Genomic DNA, 24,403 nt, shown 5'->3' on the forward strand with positions numbered 1-24,403 from the left:
GTTCTGTCACTTGAAAGCATTGTTTACGAAGTCAAAAGCTTCCTTGCTCCGTAATGAGCTGCAGCTCCGTTCCTGTGACATTCTCCTCCAGACCCAATTGCCCTTTATACAGTGTGAGCAAGTGTCTCTGTGTGCATGTGGCGGAAGGTGTGTTTGATGTCCTGACATTTCTGAATCGGAGCCAGAAAGTGTAACCTTTGTGTGTTTGCTATTCAGACTCCAAATTCGAGGCTTAAGGACAGGATCTAACTTCTACTCAGTATGATTTATTTAAGCTTTGAACTTAACACCTCCAAAGTACCAAATACTCAGGAGGACAATAGCCGTTTGAATGTTGTGACTTAAAGTGATTCTCATAAAACCTGTATTATTCAAACACATTAGAGAGCGTACTGAGTCCTTGCCTGTGGTGGACAGTGTCCTACGTGTCTTTCAGGTGTTGCCTCATGTGACTCTCACAACAGCTCTTTGGCATAGGTGTTATCCTCATGTTACAGATGGACCGGGCAGCTTGGAGACATTAAAAATATATTCACAGTCTAGCAGTAGAGGGTGGCAGAGCCAGAACTTGAACTCTGAACTCTGTACTGCCTAAAATCCTTGGGAAGATTATTGGATGAATTTGGATCACCTGGTAAGGCTTGGACTCTTGCTAAGGGAAGAGAGCCATGACAACTCATGGAGTTTATTACATGATAGGAAAAGACTGAAAAATGTGTGCAACCCAAATGACTTCACATTTATTTTAAAATACTGTAGCAAAGAATGTGTGTGTTCACACCTTTTTACAGTCCACTGGCACAACTGGAAAAGGTGCAAATTTCCTTCTTCTAAAAGCTTGAGTTCCAGTGCTAACAGAGACAGCAGACTTAGAGCAGGGCGGGGCAGCATCGAAAAGGAGGATCTGCGGTTAGGCTCCAGAAAGAAGAGATGCTGCCCATACTCCATTCTGGAGGTTCTGTGTGTGCATCTATTGGGGGCAGAGTTTGCAGAGACTATAACAAAAATACTAGGGTGTGTTCATATAGTAGCTAACGAGTAGCCCAGAGTAATTTAGAAACACAGCCTGAGACCTATCTCTCTCTTTCCATGTGCTCCCTGTCCCCATGGACATCCAACTATGGATCAAATCAGGCTCCCTTCAGATAGTTGGAATTTTAGCAGGTGCCTGGACCAAACGGAGTTCCAGAATCACTTGCCAGGTGCGTGACTTCGCTCTGAACCCTGGAAGAGAAGTCAGCAATTGAGTTGAAATGATGGATGAACCACGCCCATGCTCTGAGAGAGCATAGAACCGTTAGGATGCCTGGCAATGATTAGTGGAATGTGGTACAAGTCAAGGATTGGAAGACTGCCTTGGAAAGGGAATTCAACTCCTCCATCCAACAGATGAACAGAGGGCCAGAGATTTGTCTACATGACTCACCCAGGGAATATAACAGAACTAAGATGCAGGGCTGTATTCATTATGCTATTTATATCTATAACAAGTCAGCCATGTTAGCCAAATTATTTACTTTTCCTAGAGAATGTAGACCATTGTGAACTTAACTAAGCTAATTGCACCCCCACAAAACCCCAGAGAGGAGTTGATATTCATTTTCCTAAACCTGTAATGAAACCTACCGAGACCCATGAGCTAAATCACGTGCCCATGATCACCCAGAAACTAAGTCTGAGCATCAGTTAATATAAAGTCTTACCCTTCACCTCAGAGTCCCCCAAAGAGCTCTTTCCTGTTATAATATTTCTTCTCTCATCAATCAAACTCTGCCACACAGATGTGAGGTTTACATTTCTCTTGGTCTAATTTTGATTTCTCCTACCTCCCTGGAGATGGGCCCAGTTGGGTAGATATATTTGGTAGGACTTCTTCTTCTTCTTCTTCTTCTTCTTCTTCTTCTTCTTCTTCTTCTTCTTCTTCTTCTTCTTCTTCTTCTTCTTCTTCTTCCTCTTCCTCTTCCTCTTCCTCTTCNTCTTCCTCTTCCTCTTCCTCTTCCTCTTCTTCTTCTTCTTCTTTTGTTTTTTTTTGGGGGGGGGTTGTTTTGTTTTGTTTTGTTTTGAGACAGGGTTTCTCTGTATAGCCCTGGCTGTCCTGGAACTCACTCTATAGACCAGGCTGGCCTCGAACTCAGAAATCCTCCTGCCTCTGCCTCCCAAGTGCTGGGATTAAAGGTGTGCACCACCACTCCCGGCGGTAGGAATACTTCTTGACTCTTTGGCCAACTCTACCTAGGCTGTATTGATAATCACAATATCCCATGACTAAAGGGCAAAAAGAGAACTGAGAGGATTCAGGGAGACTGTCCATTGTAGGCATACATTTTTTTGCAACCTACTGTTAAGAAGGGTTCAACCTCTCCTCCAGCCCATTACCCAGCAGAGGCAGTGGAAGAGAAAAATTATTAGAATGTGGGGGGAGTGGACCTGTTCATCAGTAGTTCTTTGAGAGTGAAGGGGCGAGCTTGATCTTCTTTCTCAGCAGTTCAGTCCTGTAGCAAACACCAAATGGAACGCAGAAGCTGCAGACCAGTCCTCTAAGCAGGGAGACACCAGGCACAAACCAGCAACTTCAGTCTAGTCACCTCAGCAGGCAGACACCAGGCACAAACTAGCAGCTGTAGTTCATCCCTGATGAAACTGCCGGGCTCGACAACCAGACTGAGGCGAGGCCATGGAAGTGGCAAGCTGCCACAGGAGCCTCAAGAGCAGTTCTTGGGTGAGTTTCTCTCAATGACGGCATTACCACAAGTTGAGCTCAACAATACTATGCAAGGTGAACCAATACATGCGTGATGTTAGAGAAGAATAGTGAGGTGGAGCGAGCCAAATTCAGTGCTTGTTTCCCACCGTCTGTGGGGTCATATTTATACTCCTTCATCACAGGCCCTTCCACGTGTCTGTTTTAGCAGAACATCCTTTCATCTGTGTGCCCCAGCAAAACATTATTTGACATAATTAACTTTCCAAAGAAAGTTAGTTTCTACTTTAGTCCATCAAAAAGTGGACAGAAAGTCAAATAGAGCCAATATTCAACACCAGCTTTGCTGTTTAATAGACGAATAAAGATGGGCAGTAAGGAGGCCTCTGGACCTCCATAGATGATGTCTCTGTGACCTCAGCTGGACCCTGTGACTTCCAGACCATCTCTTCCTAAATCCCTTGGACAAGCCCTAAAGCTTTTTTTTTTCAAGTTCTTATCACTCAAGCTTTAACCCTTTTGCTCCCTGATGATAACACCATCTCCTGAGTGACTGAAAAAGTTGAGACATAGGTGGACCTAACCTGACCTATCAATGCTGACAGCCATGATCTCTGTAGTGTGTGATTTCTCTCCATTCCTGCTCTGAACACCACCCTTCCATCTCTTCATAAACATTTGTTTACAGTTTCTCTCCACATTAACCAGGCTTCCTGTGTTTGTGGACAGGATCCTGATTCAAGCTGACTTTTAAGGGAAAACCATCAATATTAAGATGTGACTCGTCCTATGGCCTCAAACAGTGCTAAGGAGACTCCATTTCCCTGACTCCTTTGACTGCTTCCTCTACCTCTAACCAATTGTTCTTTTCAGAAGACTTTGTGGTCCTTGGGTTAGTATGACCTTGACTTTTGTGACAGATTCCTAACAAAAACTATTCACAAGAGGAAAGATGTATTTTACTTCCAGTTCATGGATGGCTGCTTACTTATCTATGTGGCTGTCTGAGGCAGAGTGTTGCAGTGGGAGAGCAAGATAGAGCCAAGCAGCCCATCTCAAAGCAGCTAGAAAGCAGAAAGAGACAGGAAAGGAGTGGACCACATGCACATTCCCAGCAGCCTCCTTCCTCCAGGTGATTAGCATATGCTTGGCCTAGGGAGTGGCACTATTAGGAGGTATGGCCTTGTTGGAGTAGATGTGGCCTTGTTAGAAGAAATGTGTCACTGGGCATGGGCTTTACCGTTCTTCTCCTGTTTGCCTTCTGAGCAAGATGTAGAACTCTGAGCTTCTTCAGCACCATTGCTGTCTGGATTCTGCCATGCTTCAGGCCTTGATGATAATGGACTGAACCTCAGAACCAGTAAGCCAGCCCCAATTAAATGTCCTTTATAAGAGTTGCCTTGGTCATCGTGTCTCTTTACAGCAATAGAATCCCTAAGACACCTTCCACAGCTCCATCTCCTCCAAATGTCTATTCAAATTTTGGATCTGTTGGTGCTTTAAAGCATTGATTAGGTCAGAGCCTTGTGGTCTAGTTGTCTCTGGAAAGAATCAACACACTCAGAAGCATGCTTGACTGATCTCTTGGCATCTCTTGATTTGATCAAGTTAACATTCAAGGCACATGGCAACAATCAACTTAGTTCCTAGAAGGCCCAGAAATTTCCACTGGAAAGACCTTCCTTTTCCTAAAATCCCTGGTAGCTTTAGACTTAATCTTAGTAGATGATTACTAGGCCATATGCTTCTCTTCTGTTCCATGCTATCAAGGGGATGGACCATGCTGATTGGCTTGACCTGGATCATCTGTACCCTTGAGCCAAGGGACTAGGTCTATTTCCTAGCTAAACAAAGCATAACAAGAAAGAGAGGATGTGCTTCTCGGTTGCGAAGAGAGAAGATGTCTGCTGTGTAGACAAGACACAAGCTATCTGTTTCAACTCTTTCCTGGGCATCTTCTTCATTCATAATACGCTAGCTCGTTTCCATCTTAAAAACCTCTTCTCTGGGACATGAGGTCCCCTCTTCACTCTGAAGTGGGCTGCCTCCTTGAACTTGGCATGAACAGTTAGGAAAGGTTGCTGGCTCTGGTTAGTGCCAATTTGCTCCTTCCTTTCTGGTGCAAACTGCCCCCACCAGTCCATTGCCATTTCTCCCTTTGAGTCATCAATGACCTGGAAATTGCCTGCTCTCGAAGGCCTGGGGTCTTTCTTGATCTCATTACTTCATACTTTGATCTTCCTTTAAAGGAAATCTGGGGAAAATCTAACTTCCAATCAAAGCTATGCAGTGGGCAGCTGAGGTTGAGCCCCTCAACATCTCATAATGGAAGTAGTGTGTGTGTGGGGGATGTGTGGGGGTGTTTGTGAGAGTCCTCCTCTTCCTGATTATTGTTATGAGTGCTGGAAGGAGGGGTGTCATCCTCTGAGTGGTATAGCCACAGGGAAGTTGCTCATAATCCAATAACTAATAACCGCCCATGCTCATGCACACAACACTAATTAACTCAGTGAGTGACAGACACACCCAGAGAAGACAAGGGAAGAAGAGGATTGTTGGGAAGGAAAAGGGTTTCAGTGTAGGCAAGGTGAGAGAAGATAATGTAGTGACTAAGATTTAGTATATACGTGTGTGAAACTACCAAAGGGGATTTTGTTTAAGGTTATGTGGTGAAATTAAGTCTTGCATTCCCTCTTGCTAGGAGCTTTGTTGCACTTTCTTAGAATGACCTTTTACAACTAAGGTCCTCTGGGACACTTCTGTAGAGAAGGGTGCAAGCCCAAAATATGCCATGTCCCATACAAGTCCAGCATATAACAACATGCAACTTCATCTATAGACAGATATGTACTCACACACACACACACACACACACACACACACACACACACTTGTTGAATCTTAGGGCTGGAGAGATGGCTAAGTGGTTGAGGGCACTGACTGCTCTTCCAGAGGACTCAGGTTCAAATCCCAGTACCCACATGACATCTCACAACTGTCTGTAACTCCAGGATCTGACACCTTCACACAGACATGCATGCAGGCAAAACACCAATGCATGTAAAGTGGAAATAAATAATTTTTTAAAAAATAGTTAAATCTTGGTTGATTTTTTTAAAGCTATCCAATTAAGATGCCAACCTAGATAACAGCTCAGAATCCCACTTCTAATCCCATCTGAATGTGGACCTCTTTGTCCTGGAGTTGACGCTGAACTCTGCTTTACTCTTCTAATAAGTTCTCGAATACATGAGCACTGTGGACCTTTTCTGTCCCCAGGTTCTCTATCTTTGGATTCAACCAACCAGGGATGGTCATTTTTAAGAAATTAAATTTTGTGTCTCTATAGAACATGGTAGAACACTACCATGACATCATCCCCCCAAATGGAACAGGATAATAACTGCTTGCACAGCTTTCGCGTCATGTTAGGTACCTAAGTCTTCTGATTCATACAGTATGTACATAGGTTATGCCCACATGCTACACAAGGAACTGCAGCATCCAAGAACAACGTATTTAAGGAACCAAAAAGACATTTGGAACTGACCCATAATGGATTTGGAGGGCAACTCTCTATCTGTAAGCTAAATTCAGAATCTTTCCGTGTGTGTGTGTGTGTGTCTCTGTGTGTGTGTGTGTGTGTGTGTGTGTGTGTGTGTGTGCTAACACATATATGTGTGTGAATGATTGAGTGCATGGAGCGTGTAGAACGTAGGTGTACTTCTTCATGCTCTGCCTATCCATTTGTTGTTTGTTTATATTTATTTGGATTTGAGAGGGTCTCTCACTGGCCTGGAGCTTACCTTATTAGCATAGGCAGGTTGGCCAGTGAGCCCCAGCAATGCCTGTCTCCACTACTGAATTACAAGTGTGTGTGACTGTGCCAGGCTCTTTACATGAGTTCTGGGGATTGAACTCAGGTCCCAATGCTTGCCTAGCAAGCACTTTAGCAACTTATCTACCCCTAGGTCTCCTCCTTTTAAAGTCCCTCTTCCTGCTTGAATGAAGCAGTGTTTACTGGGTTTCCTGACTCCCGAGCTACTCCTTGTAAAAAGCCCAGACTCTATGAGAAACCATGTCCACTGACAGTAGAGTTTGGAGAATTGAGATCTCCCCATGATGCAGAAATGGAAGCAACAAAGCCCATTTGTTATTTATTTACACCGTGCATATTCTTAAAAACAGCCTCAAAGTATCCCCCTCCCTAAATCCATATCCAGAATAACTCAAGAAGTGGTGTGTTACCTGCTTGAAATGTCTTTCCAAGTGACTGAGTCTTGCTGGGACTGGAAATGGATCCTTCTTGTCTGAGCATGCATCTTTTGCACAAATCCCCAACTGAAACCCTAGGTCCTGCTTGCACTCTGCAGCTCTTCCTGTACATCACAGCTCCACCATACCTCACCCTCATACCTCATAGCACCCCCCGTACTGTACAGCACCCTCATACCTCACTGCCCCTATACCTCGAGCCCCTCATTACTTCCCAGGCCCCAGTCTTCATACCAATGTACCTCACAGTACTGTCATAGTGCACAGTACTTCATATTTCACAGCCCCTCCCCATCTTCACACCCCATACCTCACAGCCTCTTTATAACTTACAGCCCTTCCATTCTTCACAGCCTCCACACCTCAAACTCCATACACCCCACAGCCTCCCCATATATCACAGAGCCCCCCCCCATACCTTATAGATCCTTCTAGACCTTATATACCCTCATACCTCACCAGGCTTGGACCTCAGGGTTTACGTGGCAGATTCTTACTCTGCTCGTGACTAACTAGAGTGGAATTTTTTGTATTGGGTGGGTTGCAGCAGAGCTTCTGAGACCTACACTAGCCAGAGCATACTGTGCCCATCCTGTATGCCCACCATCCAGAGCAGAGTCAATATTGCCCTTAGCTATTGGTTGCAGCGCTAAATATTGGATGCATATAAAAACAATGGCAGCGACTTTTATTCTAACATTTTGATTACACTTTCGTTTTGTTTTTTTTTTCTTAACAAGTTTTCTGTTTCATCTTCTTAGAATTTAGAAAAACAATTATTAAGATTCTAAAGAATTAATCAACAGATGAATGTCAAGGGCAGGGCCCAATTACCTCATTCTGAGAGGCGTAATAACTATTTCAGTTTGCTACCTAGCTTCAAAACAAAACAAGTCTTTGTATTTTATACATGAAGTCACATTCAACCACCATCTTCATTTGAATTTGTATACAACTTTCAAGTACAAAGCTTCCTTTTAAGCTTGGTAATAAACTTCACAAGAATAATGGCCAACCTTAATAAGTAGCATGACCCTAACAGTGAATCTTGTTAATGATCATAATACGATAACATCATTAAAAATGAAGTCTTCAATCCAGAGTCTGAAGCGTCGTCCCACCCCTGGTTGTTTTACTTATGAGGTAAATCCATCTAGAACAAGTGAATGTTGGGAATTTAGCTAACTTGCATGCAGGTCATGTCCCTAGCAACAGTGAAGCTAGGGTTGCTTCTCAGGTTGTCTCGGCTCACAAAGCCATGCTGTGTGTGTGCTCTGGGATAGTGAACTACTATAGAAGGCCTGTAACTGAACCAACACATCTCTAGATCTTGCCTCTCCTGATTTGCTCCATGAGACCACATATACGTTGCCAACTTTTCAATTTTCCTGTTGAGGCGAGATAATCTTTTCCCTGCCTATCTCGCAGATTGGTGGGAATTGGATCTTTAAAGCAAACAAATGAAAAGGATAGGAATGATGAGAGTTTATTTCTAGCAGCGATGTGAACTTAGGATGTGAACTGTTCAAGTTGAGGAATACAGGAGAGAACCAGAGTCTTTGCAGACATGGAAAATGTTTACTGTGCGTTTCATCTAGTTCCTTTTTAGAAGCACATTAAAAATAATAAGTCCATATCTGGCTCCTTTCAGCATGCACTTTTTGGCATCCACAATAGTGCCTGGGTTTGGTAACTATACGAAATGAATTCCTAGGTGGGACAGTCTTTGGATGGCCTTTCCTTCAGTCTCTGCTCTACACTTTATCTCCATATTTACTCCTGTGAATATTTTGTTCTCCTTCTAAGGAGGACTAAAGCACCCACACTTTAGTCTTCCTTCTTGAGCTTCATGTGCGCTGTCTCTTGAGAGGCCCTGACAGAGCCTTACAAATACAGAAGTGGATGCTTGCAGCCAACCATTGGACTGAGCACAGGGTCCCTAATAGAGGAGGAGTTAGAGAAAGGACTGAAGGAGTTGAAGGGGTTGCAACCTCATAGGAAGAGCGACCAGACCCCCCCCTCCCCAGGAGCTCCCAGGATTAAGCCATCAACAAAGAAGTACACATGACTCTGGCTGCATATGTAGCAGAGGATGGCCTTGTCATGCTTCAATGGGATGAGTGGTCCTTGGTCCTATGAATGCTCGATAGATGCCCCAGTATAGGGGAATTGAGGGTGGGGAGGTAGAAGTGGGTGGGTGGAGGAACACCCTCATAGAAGCAGGGGGAGGAAGGATGGGATAGGGGATTTCTGGGAGGAGGGAACCAGGAAAGAGGATAACATTTGAAATGAAAAGAAAGAAAATATCCAATAAAAAATAATAATGATGATTCCAAACCTGCTTAAGGAATAAAAAACCACCCATCAGTTCTTTACCCAGACGCCCAGAACACAGCCAAAGCAGTCACTTAATGAGAGATTAGAGTCTGGAGCCTGGGAAATGGCACAGGGGTTTAGACTAAGGACCTGGGGACCTGAGTTAGAGTCCCTGGCACCAACATAAAAGACAGGTTAACAAGATTCATGGTTAGGGTTGTATTACGGTCTCTCATGCCCATACCCCAATGTTGGGAAAGAGAGGCAGACCCTGATAGCCAGCTGCCGGCCAGGCTAGCCAAACTAACGACGAGCTTCAGGTTCAGAAACAAACCTTATCTCAAGGGACTAGGACAACACCAAAAATCCTTCTTACCTCTCCATACTTACACAGTGTGCAAGTCCACAGGCATGTGTAACCCAGTAACAAATGTACACACATGTTCACACTCCACATGGGGAGGCCACGATCATCGCACTAGATTCTGTTTCTCTTGGTTTGTTTTTACAAAAGGAGGTGACTGGTAGAAGGGACTGAGTCTGTCACCTGTGGGATCAAACCAGACCCTTAAGCCCTGTTAACCGGTAAGGTACAATGAGCACTTCATGGAGCTATCTGTGGATTACAAAGACAGGATGCTTAGAGGTACTCTGCACCTCACCTGGTTCACCATAAGCACAGAACAGGCCATTTCCGGTCCGTTCAGTAGTCCTGAGTGCCTTTTCTGGGCTTTGGAAATAGAGTGTTGGACAACAACAAAAAGAGAGTGTGCCTTCGTGAGTCTTACATACTAGCTGAGGAGAAAGGAAATAGTGGAATAATGGAACACACCGATGATGTGTGGGGCAGACTGAGATACTGTGATTTACTGATCACACAGAACTGGATGTCCTGGTGGGGAATATCAAGAGATGAGAATACAGGAGCTACCTGATTTGGAGGAAACGGAGAATAGCTTCTCTGAGGAGGTGGCATTTAAACATACTTGGAGGAAAACAAAACAAAGCATGCTATTTTTAAGTTAAAAATTAAGAAAACAAAACCAAGCCGGGTGGTGGTGGCACCTGCGTTCAATCCCAGCACTCAGGAAGCAGAGGCAGGTGGATCTCTGAGTTTAAGGTTAGCCCAGTCTACAGAGTAAGTTCCAGCCAGAGCTACACAGAGAAACTCTGTCTTGAAAAACAGACAGGCAGGCAGGCAGGCAGGCAGGCAGGCAGGCAGACAGACAGACAGACAGACAGACAGACAAAAAAGAAAACAAAAACAACAAACATGGACAACCCTTCTCAGACTAGAGAGGTCATTCAGTGGGTAACACTTCCAGAACAGCTAAGGGCTAGAGTTTGAGGCCCCAGAGTCTCTCTAAAGCTAGAGGAGGTTCTAGAGACAGGAGAACCCCAGGAATACTCAGGGCAGCCAGTTTGGAGTCTGAGACACACAGGAGGCAGCAGTAGGGAGACCCTGCCTCAAACAAGCTTGTGATTGTCATGCATACTGCAATCTACAGGAAACAAAGGCACAGTATGTGCTTTTAGAGATTATATAGAACATGGTACTGTGAGACATTCTTCTACATCTTCTTTTGATTTTCAAGGATTTCTTTTCATGGTGATACATCAAATAGATGTGTCCTTCCTCCTCCTCCTTCTTCTCACTGCAATGACGCATGGGTTAACAATCCTGTGTCCACATGCTCTGTAGGAACATAGACGATATGCCTTCTAGGAAGTGACTCCCTTCAGGAGACAGGATGTGTAGAAGCCAGTGGGGTGAGGTGAGACAGGTGGGAGGCCCAGTTCTTGGTAGAGGAACCATCCTGGATGAAGGTGGTGATGAGAGGTTCGTGTGAGCATCCCAGGAATGGAAATAGCCCAGCTTTTGGCTGTAGTATGATACAGGCTGGAGGGTAACCGCACAGGGGCAATGGACCAGAAGACTGCAAAGTCCCTGTAGAAAGTCATTCTGAAGAGTGTGGACTTTTGAGGCCAGATATGGTAACACACACCTTTAATCCCAGCGCTTAGAAGGCAGGGGCAGGCAGATCTCTGTGAGTTCAAAGCTAGCCTTGTGTACAAAGTGAGTTCCAGACCAACCAGTTGGGGCCAAACAGTCTGGGGCCAGTGAGACCCTGTTTCAAAAACAAAACAGACAAACAAAAGGAGTGTGGAATTTGGGCAGTGGAAGCATTTGAAGTAAAGCAAGAAAAAGACCTAGAGTGTTCCTTTGACCCAAGGTTTCCTTTTGTTACATATTGACAACTGTATCCAAAACCAGGGGGAATAAAAGGGGGAAAGTCTTTCAATGCAAACATATTGTTACAATTTATCAGTTTTATTGTTACACACTAATCTTTCACTATGTCTAATTTATAAGATAAATGAAAAGCATTTATAGAAAGTTTGGTGTTATCATCTACCATTCCAGGCAAGCACCCCCCCCTCCCTGCAGGGGTCTTTGTAGGTGGCTCCTGGGAAAAGGACCTGGGTTCTATTGTGTCTTGGCATTTTGAATGATCCTTATGATGGGCATAACTGAGCAAATACCATAACCATTTGCTTTCCTTGTGTGATAGGGCCCAGGCTTCCTTGCATGGGCAGTGCTTGCTTTACTGATGTACAACACTCGGGCAGCTACACTCAGAGCTGTTGGCAACCTAGTGAAACAGAAACCAGAAAGGGATAGGCATGGCTCCTTTGTAACAGCCCAGAGATCAGCTTTTCTATCTAGGCTTGTAGACCCATGAGCGAGCATGGTTCCATCAGGCAAAGCTGCTCACTCAGCCCCTGGAATAGGTGCCTGTGGTTTAAATACACTAGTTGGCTTCATCCCCTGTCTCTGTGCCAGAGGCCCCTGAAGACAGGGAGATTGAATTTGCTGCCAGTAGCTAAATGAGGCTCGAGTGTCCACCCAGGATAGTCAGGGAGGCAGGTGTGGTCCAGACGGCATTGATAATTAGATCTCACCCACCGAGCTGCCCATGCTCTCCAAGGACACAGCAGGCGTAGAATAGATCCCAGGCTCTGCCTCCCAAGGGCTGACGTCTCCATTTAGGGAGTGCCCCTGAAACTAATGGACAGTGACAGGTCCGTTTGAAAAACATAGAAACACTTAACAGGGAGGCTGTAATCTGCCAGCCCAGTAAGCTGCTTATTAGCAGGGAAATCACGCTCCATAGCAGCTTTGCCCCCTTGCTTAACCCCTGCCTCCAGCATCTCCTCTGTGCTATCTCACTTAAAGATTTCATTGTTCTTGGAAGGGGTGGGTGAAGGGGTGCAGAACTGCTAGAAGCTGTTTCTCAGCTCCTTTCACAGCCTCTGGGGAGCCCTGCAAATCAGCAGCCTTTCTCCTAGTGGGGATGGGAAGTGGATGGTTTTTAAGAAAAACAACTCCTGAAGACTCTAGGTGTCTCAGCTAATAGGCTTCCAGTGTTGTCTCCTTTGGGTCTTCACATCCAAGCCAAAGGGAAACAGCAGCAGAAATCCCTTACAACACACCATCTTCCACCAGTGAGCCCGCTCAACTTGGTCCATTTGCACACAACCCTGCCTACTCTTTCTCCCCTCTGGACAACCATAGATGTTCTCATTCAGTACCTGGTGCCAGTCTAGCCCCCAAACACCTTCATTCCATACTGCTTCCCCTCCATCCTCCTTGCCATCGACACTGTAATCTCCAGCTTACCATGAGGAAAACCAAGGACTTGACCCCATTCCCTGCAAATGTGCCTGGCCCTGAGTGGTCCTCACTCTCCAAGCAGCTAAAGTCAGAGACTCAAAGGCACCAGCTCCTCTCTTCCTCTCCTCCTGTAGATCCTGTGAACACTAAATGCAAATGAGTTATAGCCAAGTCTGAACGTGAACGCATCTTCCCCCTGACAGCTCCCTAACTTCCTTCCTCAGCCAGCCGTTGCAACAATCTCCTACCTGAGATGTTTCCCGTGTCACCCCTGTCACATACAGCCTTTGTAGACAACACTGGTGATATGACTTAAACATAACCATCATGTCACTTAGAGCTTATCAAGCTGGGATGGAAATCCACTGACCTTGCACGGCCATGAGCATCATGCTCTGGTTCCTGTCCCTCTCTGTGACCTCTCCTGTCCCTCCTACCCCTTGGTCACTCTGCTCCCACTCTGTCCTCGATGCAGATGGTGGCAAGCACACCCCTGCCTCAGGACGTTTGCATATACCCTGCCTCTGCCTTCAGTGATTTTTTTTGTTTGTCTGAGACATGCAACTGACACTGCTCCTCACTTGCTTCACTAAGCACGAGCTCAAAGGCCATTTCCTTAATGATGAATGACATTTGAGCACCTCTTGTGTACTTTGACTCTTTAAAAGACGTTTTCTCAGGGCAGTTAGTCTAGTGGTTAAGAGCACAGTGTTGCTCTTGTAGAAGACCCATGTTCTGTTCCCATTGTGCTTATCAGGTCACCTGTGCCTCCAGCCCCAGAAGATCTGGCTCCCCCTTCTGGCCTCCCTAGGCACCTGCACTTAAGTGCACATACCTGCCACACATGTACCTAATTTAAAATAAATGTAAGTCTTTACAAAAATAAATTTCTTAGGCTGTAAATATAGACCGGTGGGAGAGTGCTCCTCTTGTGTATCTGAAACCCTAAGTTCAATTCTCTGAACCTGAAAAGAAAACAAAGAAATAATATTAATCTTTGCCTTTATAACTTCTTATGGGCTATCTTTTCCTTCCTAGCACATAATCACTTAACTTATAACTCATATCTACAAGTTAAAGAGCCCCTTTCCGTAGCAGGCATCACAAGTACATTTTAATTAATTTGCTATTAACCTTTAGGTTTGTTTTTTTTCTCCCTTTCTTTTTAATTACACATACATATTCAGTTTTTAATATCATGAGACAGAATTTTCTTTGTTGCTTCTTGGTTTTGACCCTTTTGAAATGTCTTTTTCACTCTCAAATCATAAGTACATTTACTTAAGCTTTTTTACATTCGTGTCTTTGCATCATGTCTTTGTGAAATTTGCCTTTTTATGCGTGTACTCTTACCTTTATCAAGTTTGTGCCTTTAAATTTCCTGTAGCAGAGTAAATACAAGATATATCTTCACAATGGTGATATTATACTTCTATTAAAGTTGATATGCATTTGTGGTGTGTGTGTGTGTGTGGTGTGGTGTGGTTTGGTACACATGTGCACATGTATGCATATAGAGGTCAAAGGTTGATCTAGCAGGGTGTCTTCCTGAACCGCTTCCCATTCTACTTTTTGAAGCAGGCTGACCAGCAAGCCCCAAGCATCCTTCTGTCTTCGCCTTCCTAGAGCTGAGATGATGGCACACTCTACTGTGCCTAGGTTTTTATGTAGGTGCTTGGGTACAGGTCTCAGACCCTCATGCTTGAGCAACAAGCTCTTTACCAACGGAGTCATCTTTCCAGCCTCACAAATATGTCTATAAGCGTAACAAGAGTTTTAGAAACTCAACTCTGTGTCTTGGGGATTTAAAACTTGAGTAGCTTGGAACTAACACCTGTCAGAAGCATGCACCGTGGGTAATGCTTCACAAAAGAAACAAGTACAGTTCTAGGCCCTTGGTCACACACGCCACTTCATGTTGTAATCATCACAATCCCACATGAGAAGACCCACATTGTCCCTGAGTTATACAAGAGGGAATGTCCTCAGAATTGTACAGCCAGTGAGCGATAAGATGCCAAGGTTCTGGTCCCTGTTGCAGGGCACAGAGCTCTCAAAGGCACCCGGAGCTCTCTTGTGTTCAGCTGTGGCTTCCTGAGAGTGTCTGTCCCATCCCTTTTGCTAAGGCTCTGTGGAGAGACTTCACTCTCCTGGTGACAGGAGCTCAGTGGCAGTCCCCAGTGTACCTTCTGTGCACTTCCAGAGGCCAAATTCAATGGCTCATTTTTAGCAAACTTTCCTGCCCGACTTTTTAGAGATATTTCCAATAGGATGGTGCATCTGCCCGTGGCTTCTCTCAGTCCTTAGCACATCTGAGGTGCTCTCTCCTGGTTCCCGTGCTTGCTCTAAGACAGTGTTGAGGGAAGTTTAATCATTGGCAGATGGGAGTAAAATCTGTGCCTCAAAGGGTTATCATATGAATTTAAAAGGTACTGTGAACAAAGCCAGCTGCATGAGAAGTGGCTGGTAGTCATTCTTGTTATTATCCACCTCAGTGTGACATTTTGAAAGGCTTTTTTCAGGGTCTCTCCCATGAGCCCCACAACTCCTGACTCCCCCTGGTTCTCAGCTAGACAGGTACTGGCCTCTCAAAACTGTGATATCCCAAAATGGAAGTCACCATCTTTCTGAGTTTTCCCACATCCTGTCCCTGTTGTTGAGAGACCCACATCCTCTGCCAGTCAAAGCTGAGACCCCAGCACCACGACTTTACTCACACTCCCCCCTCACTGCACGCCTCAGTCTACCACTTCCTATTCATCCACTGTATTTGTAAACGTGGAGGCAGAGACTCTGGCTCTGATAGTAGGTGGATCCAGTTCCACCTCCTGAATCGTGATGGCTAGTGGTTTGACCTTGAGCCGATGATTTCCTGGCCTTGGTTTCCTTGTCTATGAAATGGGAGATAATATTTATATTAGTTACTTTTTTTTTGAAACCATGATAAGTCCCTGGTGGAAGCAGCTTAAGGGAGGGAAGGTCTGCTTCGATCCATGCTTTCTGAAGATATTGGTTCACCTTGATGTGGAAGACATGGCAGCAGCAGTGTAAGGCAGCTGGTCACATCATGGTGGGCTGGAGGCAGAGCATGGAGACCTAAGCAGAAGTCGATATCATTTTCAAGGCCTGCCCCCAGTGACCCACTTCCACTTGCTAAGCCACAATCCCAAAGAGTCTATGACCTCTCATTAGTACCTGCAGCTGAAGACCAGTAGCTCAACCATATATCTCCACCTTCAATAAAGTCATAGCAATGATATATTCCATAAGGCCATATGGGTGAAGTCTTCTTCCACGTGCCCAGATGTGGCAAACACACAATACAGATCACCTCCCATTATTATGACTGCTTCTGTAATAGAATTAACTTGATGTTACCTCCTGCATAACTTACTTTCCTCATTGTTGTGATCAAATACCCGATAAGCAGCAGAAGTCTGAGGTGGCTGGTCCCATCGCATCAGCAGCTGGGAAGCAGTGAGCACTCAGGAAGTACGGCCAGAGGATGGCACCTCGAGGCTTGCATCTAGTAACTCACTTCCTCCGGCAAAGCTCCACCTCCTAAACACATCACAACTTTCCAAAGCAGCGCCATCAGCTGAGGAGCGGGTGTCTGAACCCTCACACACATGGGAGACGCTGCACATTCAACCACAACACCTCCTGTAGACACTAGACTCCTGAGCGTGTCTGCATGTGGGCTATGCTGGGAAGTAACGAGAGTTCCGACGTAGTAACTCATCTCCTCTCTTTAGGCAGGATTTTAGCGTGTGCATGTGAATTTCCTGCCACACCAGGTCTTCCTATTTGGAGAGAGGGTGATCGATTTTACCTTCCGGAACCTTGTAATTAAGGGTCAATGATGAATCCAGCTATCCGGGACTTTTGTGGTGATCCTGAGGTCTTATATTTGGGTTCTTCCTCCATTGGCTGATGGTTGAAAGCTATATTCTGTTGAGCTAGAAACACCTATGGCTCCTGATCAAGAGCAGCAGGATGGCACTTTTAAGGGATCTGCTGCTATAAATATTGAGATCGCCAGGTGATGTATGAATGGGTCATTATTTGACATCTGACACCTATTAAAGATGGGAAGTACCTTAAACCCTTGTCTTTCAACAGATGGCCTTGTCTGACTCATTGGGGGTGGGTGACGTGGTGGGGACATGCCACATGCTGCTAGTCCCACCTCCTCATGCCTTTGGCATACATTTCCTGACTTCCGGAAAGGAAACCAGGAGTGACCTGAGAGCTTCAGCACCCAAAGGCTGGGAGCCCAAGGTCAAGTAGCAAAGGTCATGAGAATTTTGCATTTTACATTGCTCTCATTCCGGATCATTGAAACAGCCTCTCTGCATTTCTGGAAGGGAAGGGATTGGAGGAAAACCACGCCCGGTTCTGTTCAGTTCTATTTTATTTTGGCTTTTGATTTTGTTTTAGGTTTTTTTTTTTTCCACCCACCACAAGTTCTTTTCTCCCCCTTTCATAGTGTGGGCGAAACGCTGAAAACTTCGACCGGTTTTTCACCCGCCATCCACCAGTCCTAACACCTCCTGACCAGGAAGTCATCAGGAATATTGACCAATCAGAATTCGAAGGATTTTCCTTTGTTAACTCTGAATTTTTAAAACCTGAAGTCAAGAGCTAAGTAGATCCGTAGACCTCCGTCCTCCATTTCTGTCATTCAAGCGCAACAGCTGTCATGGTGACATTTTTTCTTTTTCATTGCCGAGTCACATCCGTGTTTTCTTTTCTGATGAGGCTAGAGTGGCCATGGTTCAGAACCCAAATGTCTTCAAGTAGTTTGGAGCATCTCAAGGAGATGGAATTATGCAGGTGGCATGTAGAAAGTGCTGCATAATCGAGACACGCTCGGAGTCCTACTATGTGCGTCCCTAGCATGTCGGCTCACAGACCCCCACGGGAGAGAAAATGCTTGCTTTTCTCCCTGGTCCTCTGCACTGCCATCTTTACCCCAACCCTCCAGGCTACATCCTCCCTACAAAATGGATGGATGAACCAAATGCTAGCAATATCCTTCCACTTTCCAGGCTGGGAGCTTGGCTTGAATCCAAGTATATGGCTGCTTTGCCCTAGAGGGAATCCCTCCACGCTGCCTGTTCTGGAAGCAGTTGAGCTTTGAAAAGAACATGCTAAAAATAAATTTTTATTTTTATTTTTTTAACTCAGTGTTAAGAAGATTATCTAAGTCCTGGGAAAAAAAAGTGGGGGAATGCGCTTTTAGACAAGTTTCCATCTAAAAGCACTTCAGGGTCAAAAGGCAACCAGCTTGGTGCTGTCACCTTGCCATAGTTTCTAATACTGTATGTCTGATAACGGTACCCTCAACCCCCAAACTACTCAAGAATGACATTTGGCACTGTTCCTGGAACCACATGGTCACTCTAGCCAGGTCCCAAAGGACCCTGATTCTACATTACATTTCAAATGTTACTTGCTTTTTATTTCTGTCATCATTGAAATGCAAAAAGAAAAAAGAAAAAAAAAGAAAACAAAAGAAAAAGAAAAAAATACTCACTTTGTTACACATGCTTTAAGATCTGTGTCCAGATGTTATTAACCATAATGGCCTGCTTTGTTCAACCAAGAAGATGGCTATGGAACCCAGCAGACTTGTGCCCATGGGGAGGGGACTGGTCTAGATGTCCCCCTGGTATTGGAGAGGTAATTGTGTGCTCTGAGAAAGACACCATCTCTCCAAACCATGGTGGGTGCATTCTTCAGTGTGATGTTATTTTGCAAGATGTTTGTGGGAATGTTTATTTGCACTTCAGTATCTGTTCTGATATCTTTCTCCTAGCATCAAGATACAATACAAAGAAAGAAAGAAAGAAAGAAAGAAAGAAAGAAAGAAAGAAAGAAAGAAGGAAGGAAAGAAAGAGAGAGAGAAAGAAAGGAAAGGAAATCCTATTTCAAAGAAAACTGTTCCCTTTGAACAATGAAGACCCATACTACAGATTAGGGTCTAAAGAAGGAACTCAGGAGAAAGGAGCTAAAGCTGGGCCTTTAATAGCCTCAGCATTAACCAGCCAGAGAGTAGAGCCCAGAGACTATTCAGAGATGCCTGATGTCCTGAAATGGGGTGGAATAGACAGGCTGGAGCTTCCCACAGCATCAGACTTCAGAGACCACATTCCCATCAGAATCAAGCTTAGGAACCTTCCCAAGGCTCTTAAACTTCTCATCAGAATCACCACTCTTACAAATTTTAGCATCCTTGAGCAAGCAACTCAATGAGCTCCCAGAAGTCCAAGGGAGCCCTTGGAGCAGGAGAGACTTCATTTCTCCCTGAACAGATGGGCACATCAGGTGGCCCCTTACCCTTGCCTACATCTTAGCACCCTGCTCCTCACACACAGTCTTGAGGCAAATTCTTATTACAGGCTAAAAAATGTCTGGGTCCTCCAGTGCTTCTGAGAGATCACACAGAAATGTCCAAAGGACCAGTGTCCTTGAAGTATACCTCCTCATCTTTAAGAATACTATGCCTTTGGGTTCTTCCGAGGCAAAGACTCTTATAGGTCATTCTTTCCTGGCCTCTTAGCAACTCAGCTTTAAGCTTAGGCCTTGCCCTGCTTAGATCATGTGAAGCAAGCTTGTTGTCCTAACAGTCTTACGATGTTAGCTACCAAAAGAGACCAGAGCAATCCTGCTCCTCACTCTGCTATTAGGGCACCTGACATCTGAAGAGTAGAAGTTATTTTCTGCTTGGTTGATCAGTGGTGATACAAACACAAGTATTCTGACCAATGACACAGGACTCTGTGCTATAACAAAATAAATATCTCTGAGCCACATGTCCATTCCCAGGCAAGTTATGTAGGTTCTTTCATCTGGTCAATGGGTCACCAGGCCTTGGACATATGCTCAGAATAAAAACCACAGAGAAATCTTGGGCCATTGGCAAGTGACCTGAGACTACCGTAGAAAACAGTGTAGGAAGGAAGGATGGTTAGATGGATGGATGGATGGATAGATAGATAGATAGATAGATAGATAGATAGATAATAGTATATATATGTAAATATATACACTACGCTCTACATTTTCAGATTCTTACCATTATGTTTTAAGGTTCATAGTTGTCAGAAATAGACACTCAAGCCAAAGTGTCTGTTCCCTCAGCTTAGCTTGATGAGGGTGGGTCAGAGAAGCTTCTGTGGAAAGAATGGATCATGAATCAGACCTCCCACTGCTTCCTCGTCCACCAGTGTTCGAGATCAGAGGAAGCCAAGAAGCAGTTTCCATCACGTAAGATAAGATCTTTAGGAAATATTTTAAATTTTTACCCAAAAAAGAAATAATTTATTTTTTTCATCCATCCATTTATACATCTTCCATCCATTTGAGTAGCATCTATTGACCACCAACTGTGTGCCAGGCTGGGTGCCAGGATCCTGGTGAAAACTATGAAAGACGCAGTCCATCCCCTTCTCCCTCTTTCTCCAGCTTACCATCTGTGGAAAGATGGCCATCAAACAAGTAATTGAAAGTATGCTGTTGTCTAGAGTCTCTGAGCTTATTAAAAATTTTTTCTGCTGGAGGTCTTCCAGACTTCTTAGTCTCTCTATAGACCATAGTTTGAAGCTATCAAGCTCCATACTTGATCGGACCACAGAAGCGCCCACAACATGAGCGGTGCCCGTGTCTTATGGAGGAAGGGAACTAACTGGCTTTATAACTTATCTCCTAGTCTTCAGTGTCAGCTGTCATTTTACATCCATCACTCAGCTATCTGCAGGCCCTTGGGGAATACCATTCCAGTTTAGAGCACTGCTGATCAAATCATGTGACCCTTGCTGGTCACATCCTGATCCCTCTAGCTCATCTGAAACAGGACTAAAATTTTCACACACACACACACACACACACATTTAACTTCTAGAAGAACTGAAGGGGAAAAAAAAACCTAAAAGAAATCTAACTAAAGCTGCTGTGAACTGTGACCAGTCATGTGTCTGGATCCAAGAATCCACTTTTAAATGTCATATATTTTTGGCTGATTTCCTCCTCTAAGAAAGGATAAGGCCACGATAGACCCAAGGCAGACCAATAGAATTAACTCTCTTCCTAGGATGGGAGTTTCTGGTCTCATGTGGCTTCAGATGCAATTCCCAAAAGGATTGCCACAACAAAGGAGCCCATTCCCTCCCAACCTTGTATGGTAAAATCCTGGAGAGTTTTCCTGGGAAGGTCTACTCATGAGATGAAACCCATGAAAAGGAAGTCTTATTTGAAACACATGGCTTACTGAAACACGGCAAATAAAAAAGGCTTCCAGAGTTGGAGCTGGTAGGAAGGGAAGTTCTGCCACATGCTCCAAGTTAAGGATGCCTGGGTAGAAAGAGACCCCAAAAGAGGAGCTATCTTCTGCCCCCAGGTCTGCCCTTCTCCTTTCCACACAAAGCCTTGTAGCTTTCAGACCCTGCTCATATATCGTTCACTCCATACTGGCTCCTACATAAGTCCTAAGTCCTGTAAAAATAACTGTTATCATTTTGCTTCAGTGTGAAGAGGAATCTGCCTCAGGAATTAGGAAAAACAAGGAAGCGCCCCTGTAAGGAAGTCTTCTTTATCAATTTGATGAGTACTTATCAACAGCCTATTGTGTGCTCAGTAGCACTGGAAACACAATAGCACAGGAACAGACTAGGACCTTGCCCTAAAGGAGAAAAACAATGCAAATTCCCCAAAGCAGGAAATGCACAGAAGGCGAAGGGGCTGCAAACACATGGCTTATAGAATCAGGAAAGAGAAGACAGCATTAAAGAGACAGAAGGCATCTGAGCTTCCCTCGGGAAGCAGAAAGTAACAACATGGACTGCCTGGAACCGTCCACCAAAACTCAGTATGGACAGGATACCACAAGAGATGAGCCACCATGTAGGAAACTGCTTCATGGGTAGCCTTCGCCTTGTCTTCTATACCTATCCTCTTTCAGATGACCTCCTGATGCCAATTTGTCTCCCTCAACTCAGTCCCATAACCTTACTCGTACACCCCAATAGGAAGTACCTGTCTCAGGAGAGCATCCAGGAAGAAGTAGGTTAGAGCCTAGCAACAGGAAATTCATATCAGCCAGTCTCTGTTAGGGGCTAAACCTATTAAGATTGACCAAAGTGAATCAGCCAACAAACTCTTCTGTAACACACCATGGCCTCAGCCAGGCACCTTACCTGTTGCTAGGAATCCCAGGCCCTGTGAAAACAATCTTCAGGCTTTCTCTCCAGCCAGAGCAGTTGTCATGAGGCAAGAATCATCTGCTATGTGGTCAGATATAAGTCTCCAACCCACTGCACAGGCTTGGCCGAGTCCCTTCACTGACCTGTGCCCTGGTTTTCTCATATGTCCAACAGTGGGACACAAGCACATCAGCTTTGCCTTCTCCAGACCGGTGAGGTGAGATTGGGAAGGGCTAGTAGGCTTACAGGAGCCCTGGCGAGGCCAGCACATCAAGAAGTCACCCACATTCACATTCTCTGGCAGAACATGCCTCAAACTAGTCAGCAATTCCTGTACACATGCAGGTCAGCAGGCAGACCGGCAGGCAGGAAGAAAGGAAGGAAGGAAGGGAGAGAGGGAAGGAGGAAGGCAGCCAGGCAGCCAGGCAGCCAGGCAGGCTGGCTGGCTAGGTTACCTACTACAAGAGTTGAGCAGTTTCATTCTTCAAGCTTGCCTTCATAGATCTTACTTTAAGCTTTGTATAGAAGCACACCACCAGCATCTTTGGAGAGACTCTGGCCTAGTGAAGACCCAGATTCTACGCTAGTGTTCAGCTTTTGAGCAGCATTTCAGAGCCTAGCTTTCACCAATTTCTTTTGGGGTGGGGGCGGCTGAATCTAAAATATGAGTTAAGTAGACCCTAACGGGCTGGCCAACTCTGAGTCACATCGTCTGACACAATTCTGGCACCAGCTAGGCTGTCTATGGTCAGCAGTGAGTCTCAGACAGTATGAGGAAGAGGGGGATGGCATTTAGGGATGGTGTTTAGCTTCTTGCAATGAACACTGTTTCCCTCACATGGCTATTTGCCTTCTGAGAGCAATGTGTATATTCTCTCTCTCTCTCTCTCTCTCTCTCTCTCTCTCTCTCTCTCTCTCTCTCTCTCTCCTCCCCCAACAAAGTCAGCTCCTGGCCACAGGGGTCGCCATTGAGTTGTTTTCTTCCAGGATACTCTATCTAAGAGCTAAGTCTATGGCATTAGCTGTGAGAAGTAGTTACCAATGTAATTCACCTCAAAGTCAAAGCATAGGACTCCTCTCCATACAAACACACATTTCTTTAGGGCAATTCTTAGAAAAGAAAAGAAAAGTATGAATCTTTTCTTCTCATAGAAAATTGGCACCAAGTTTCCTCCCCCAAGCCAGCATATAATATGAACCGAGAGTTGATGTGAGGCATGCAGCTGCTCCACGCTGTCAGCACAGGGCTTTCTGACCACTCAGGAGCTTCCCTCGGCCTTCTGGTAACTGGCATGTCCTGGTCATGTTTGCTGCTGCTTCTGCTTCTGTTTTAATGTGTTCGCTTTCCATTTGGCAGAGAGACAAGCGAGACACCTCCAACTTCGACAAAGAGTTCACCAGGCAGCCTGTGGAACTGACTCCCACTGACAAACTCTTCATCATGAACTTGGACCAAAATGAGTTTGCTGGCTTCTCTTATACCAACCCAGAGTTTGTCATTAATGTGTAGGTGAATGCAGAGTCCATTGCCGAGCCTGTGTGTAAGGCTTCAGGCTGAATGTCTGTTACCAATTCCAGTCTTCCAGGATTCATGGTGCCTCTATTGGCATCCGTCATGTGGAGAGCTTGTCTTAGAGGGCTTTTCTTTGTATGTTTAGCTTGCTAGTTTGTTTTCTATATTTCAAACTGTTTAGTTTAGAATAAGAGCATTGCCCACTGATAGAGGTACAATTTTCCGGACTTCCAGAAACTCATCCAATGAACCGACAGTGTCAAAACTTAACTGTGTCCAATACCAAAATGCTTCAGTATTTGTAATTTTTAAAGTCAGATGCTGATGTTCCTGGTCAAAGTTTTTACAGTTACTCTCTACTATCTCCTTTGAATGCTACCTAAGCATGACCGGTATTTTTAAAAGTTGTGAGTAAGCTTTGCAGTTCCTGTGAATTCTTGTCTCTTGGAGGAAACTTTTTGTTTAAGAATTGGTATGATTAAACTGAATTCATATATGCAAACCCTCTTGTGTACATGTCTGTTTTTAAACATACTACATTACAGACGGAAGGAACACAAAAGTGACACTGCCATATGACAAGTGTCCTTCACTAATGTTGATTTCCTTTGCATTGAAATCATTACACACGTTTAAAATGGAGCATCTCATATTAATTTAGTGGAGTTTCAGATTTGGGGGAGGTGAAAAGAAATCAGAAAATTGGCAACAATTGGGCT

General features: G+C 44.8%; 1 protein-coding gene across 2 annotated transcripts in view; it reads left to right on the plus strand.

Moving 5' to 3' along the window:
* Positions 1-24,186, plus strand: part of Prkcb (protein kinase C beta) — a 335,554-nt gene extending 311,368 nt beyond the window's left edge. Inside the window, exon 17 of one of the 2 annotated variants that reach the window (XM_021166848.2) lies at positions 17,458-24,186. In XM_021166848.2, coding sequence (XP_021022507.1) covers positions 17,458-17,616 — 159 coding nt within the window. In that variant the 3' untranslated portion in view covers positions 17,617-24,186. The remainder of the gene's footprint in view (positions 1-17,457) is intronic. The other variant, XM_021166849.2, reaches the window with a different exon arrangement.
* Positions 24,187-24,403: the final 217 nt, after the last annotated feature.

The sequence above is a fragment of the Mus caroli genome, chromosome 7 (genome assembly GCF_900094665.2).
Source record: "Mus caroli chromosome 7, CAROLI_EIJ_v1.1, whole genome shotgun sequence".
Lineage (NCBI taxonomy): Eukaryota > Metazoa > Chordata > Mammalia > Rodentia > Muridae > Mus > Mus caroli.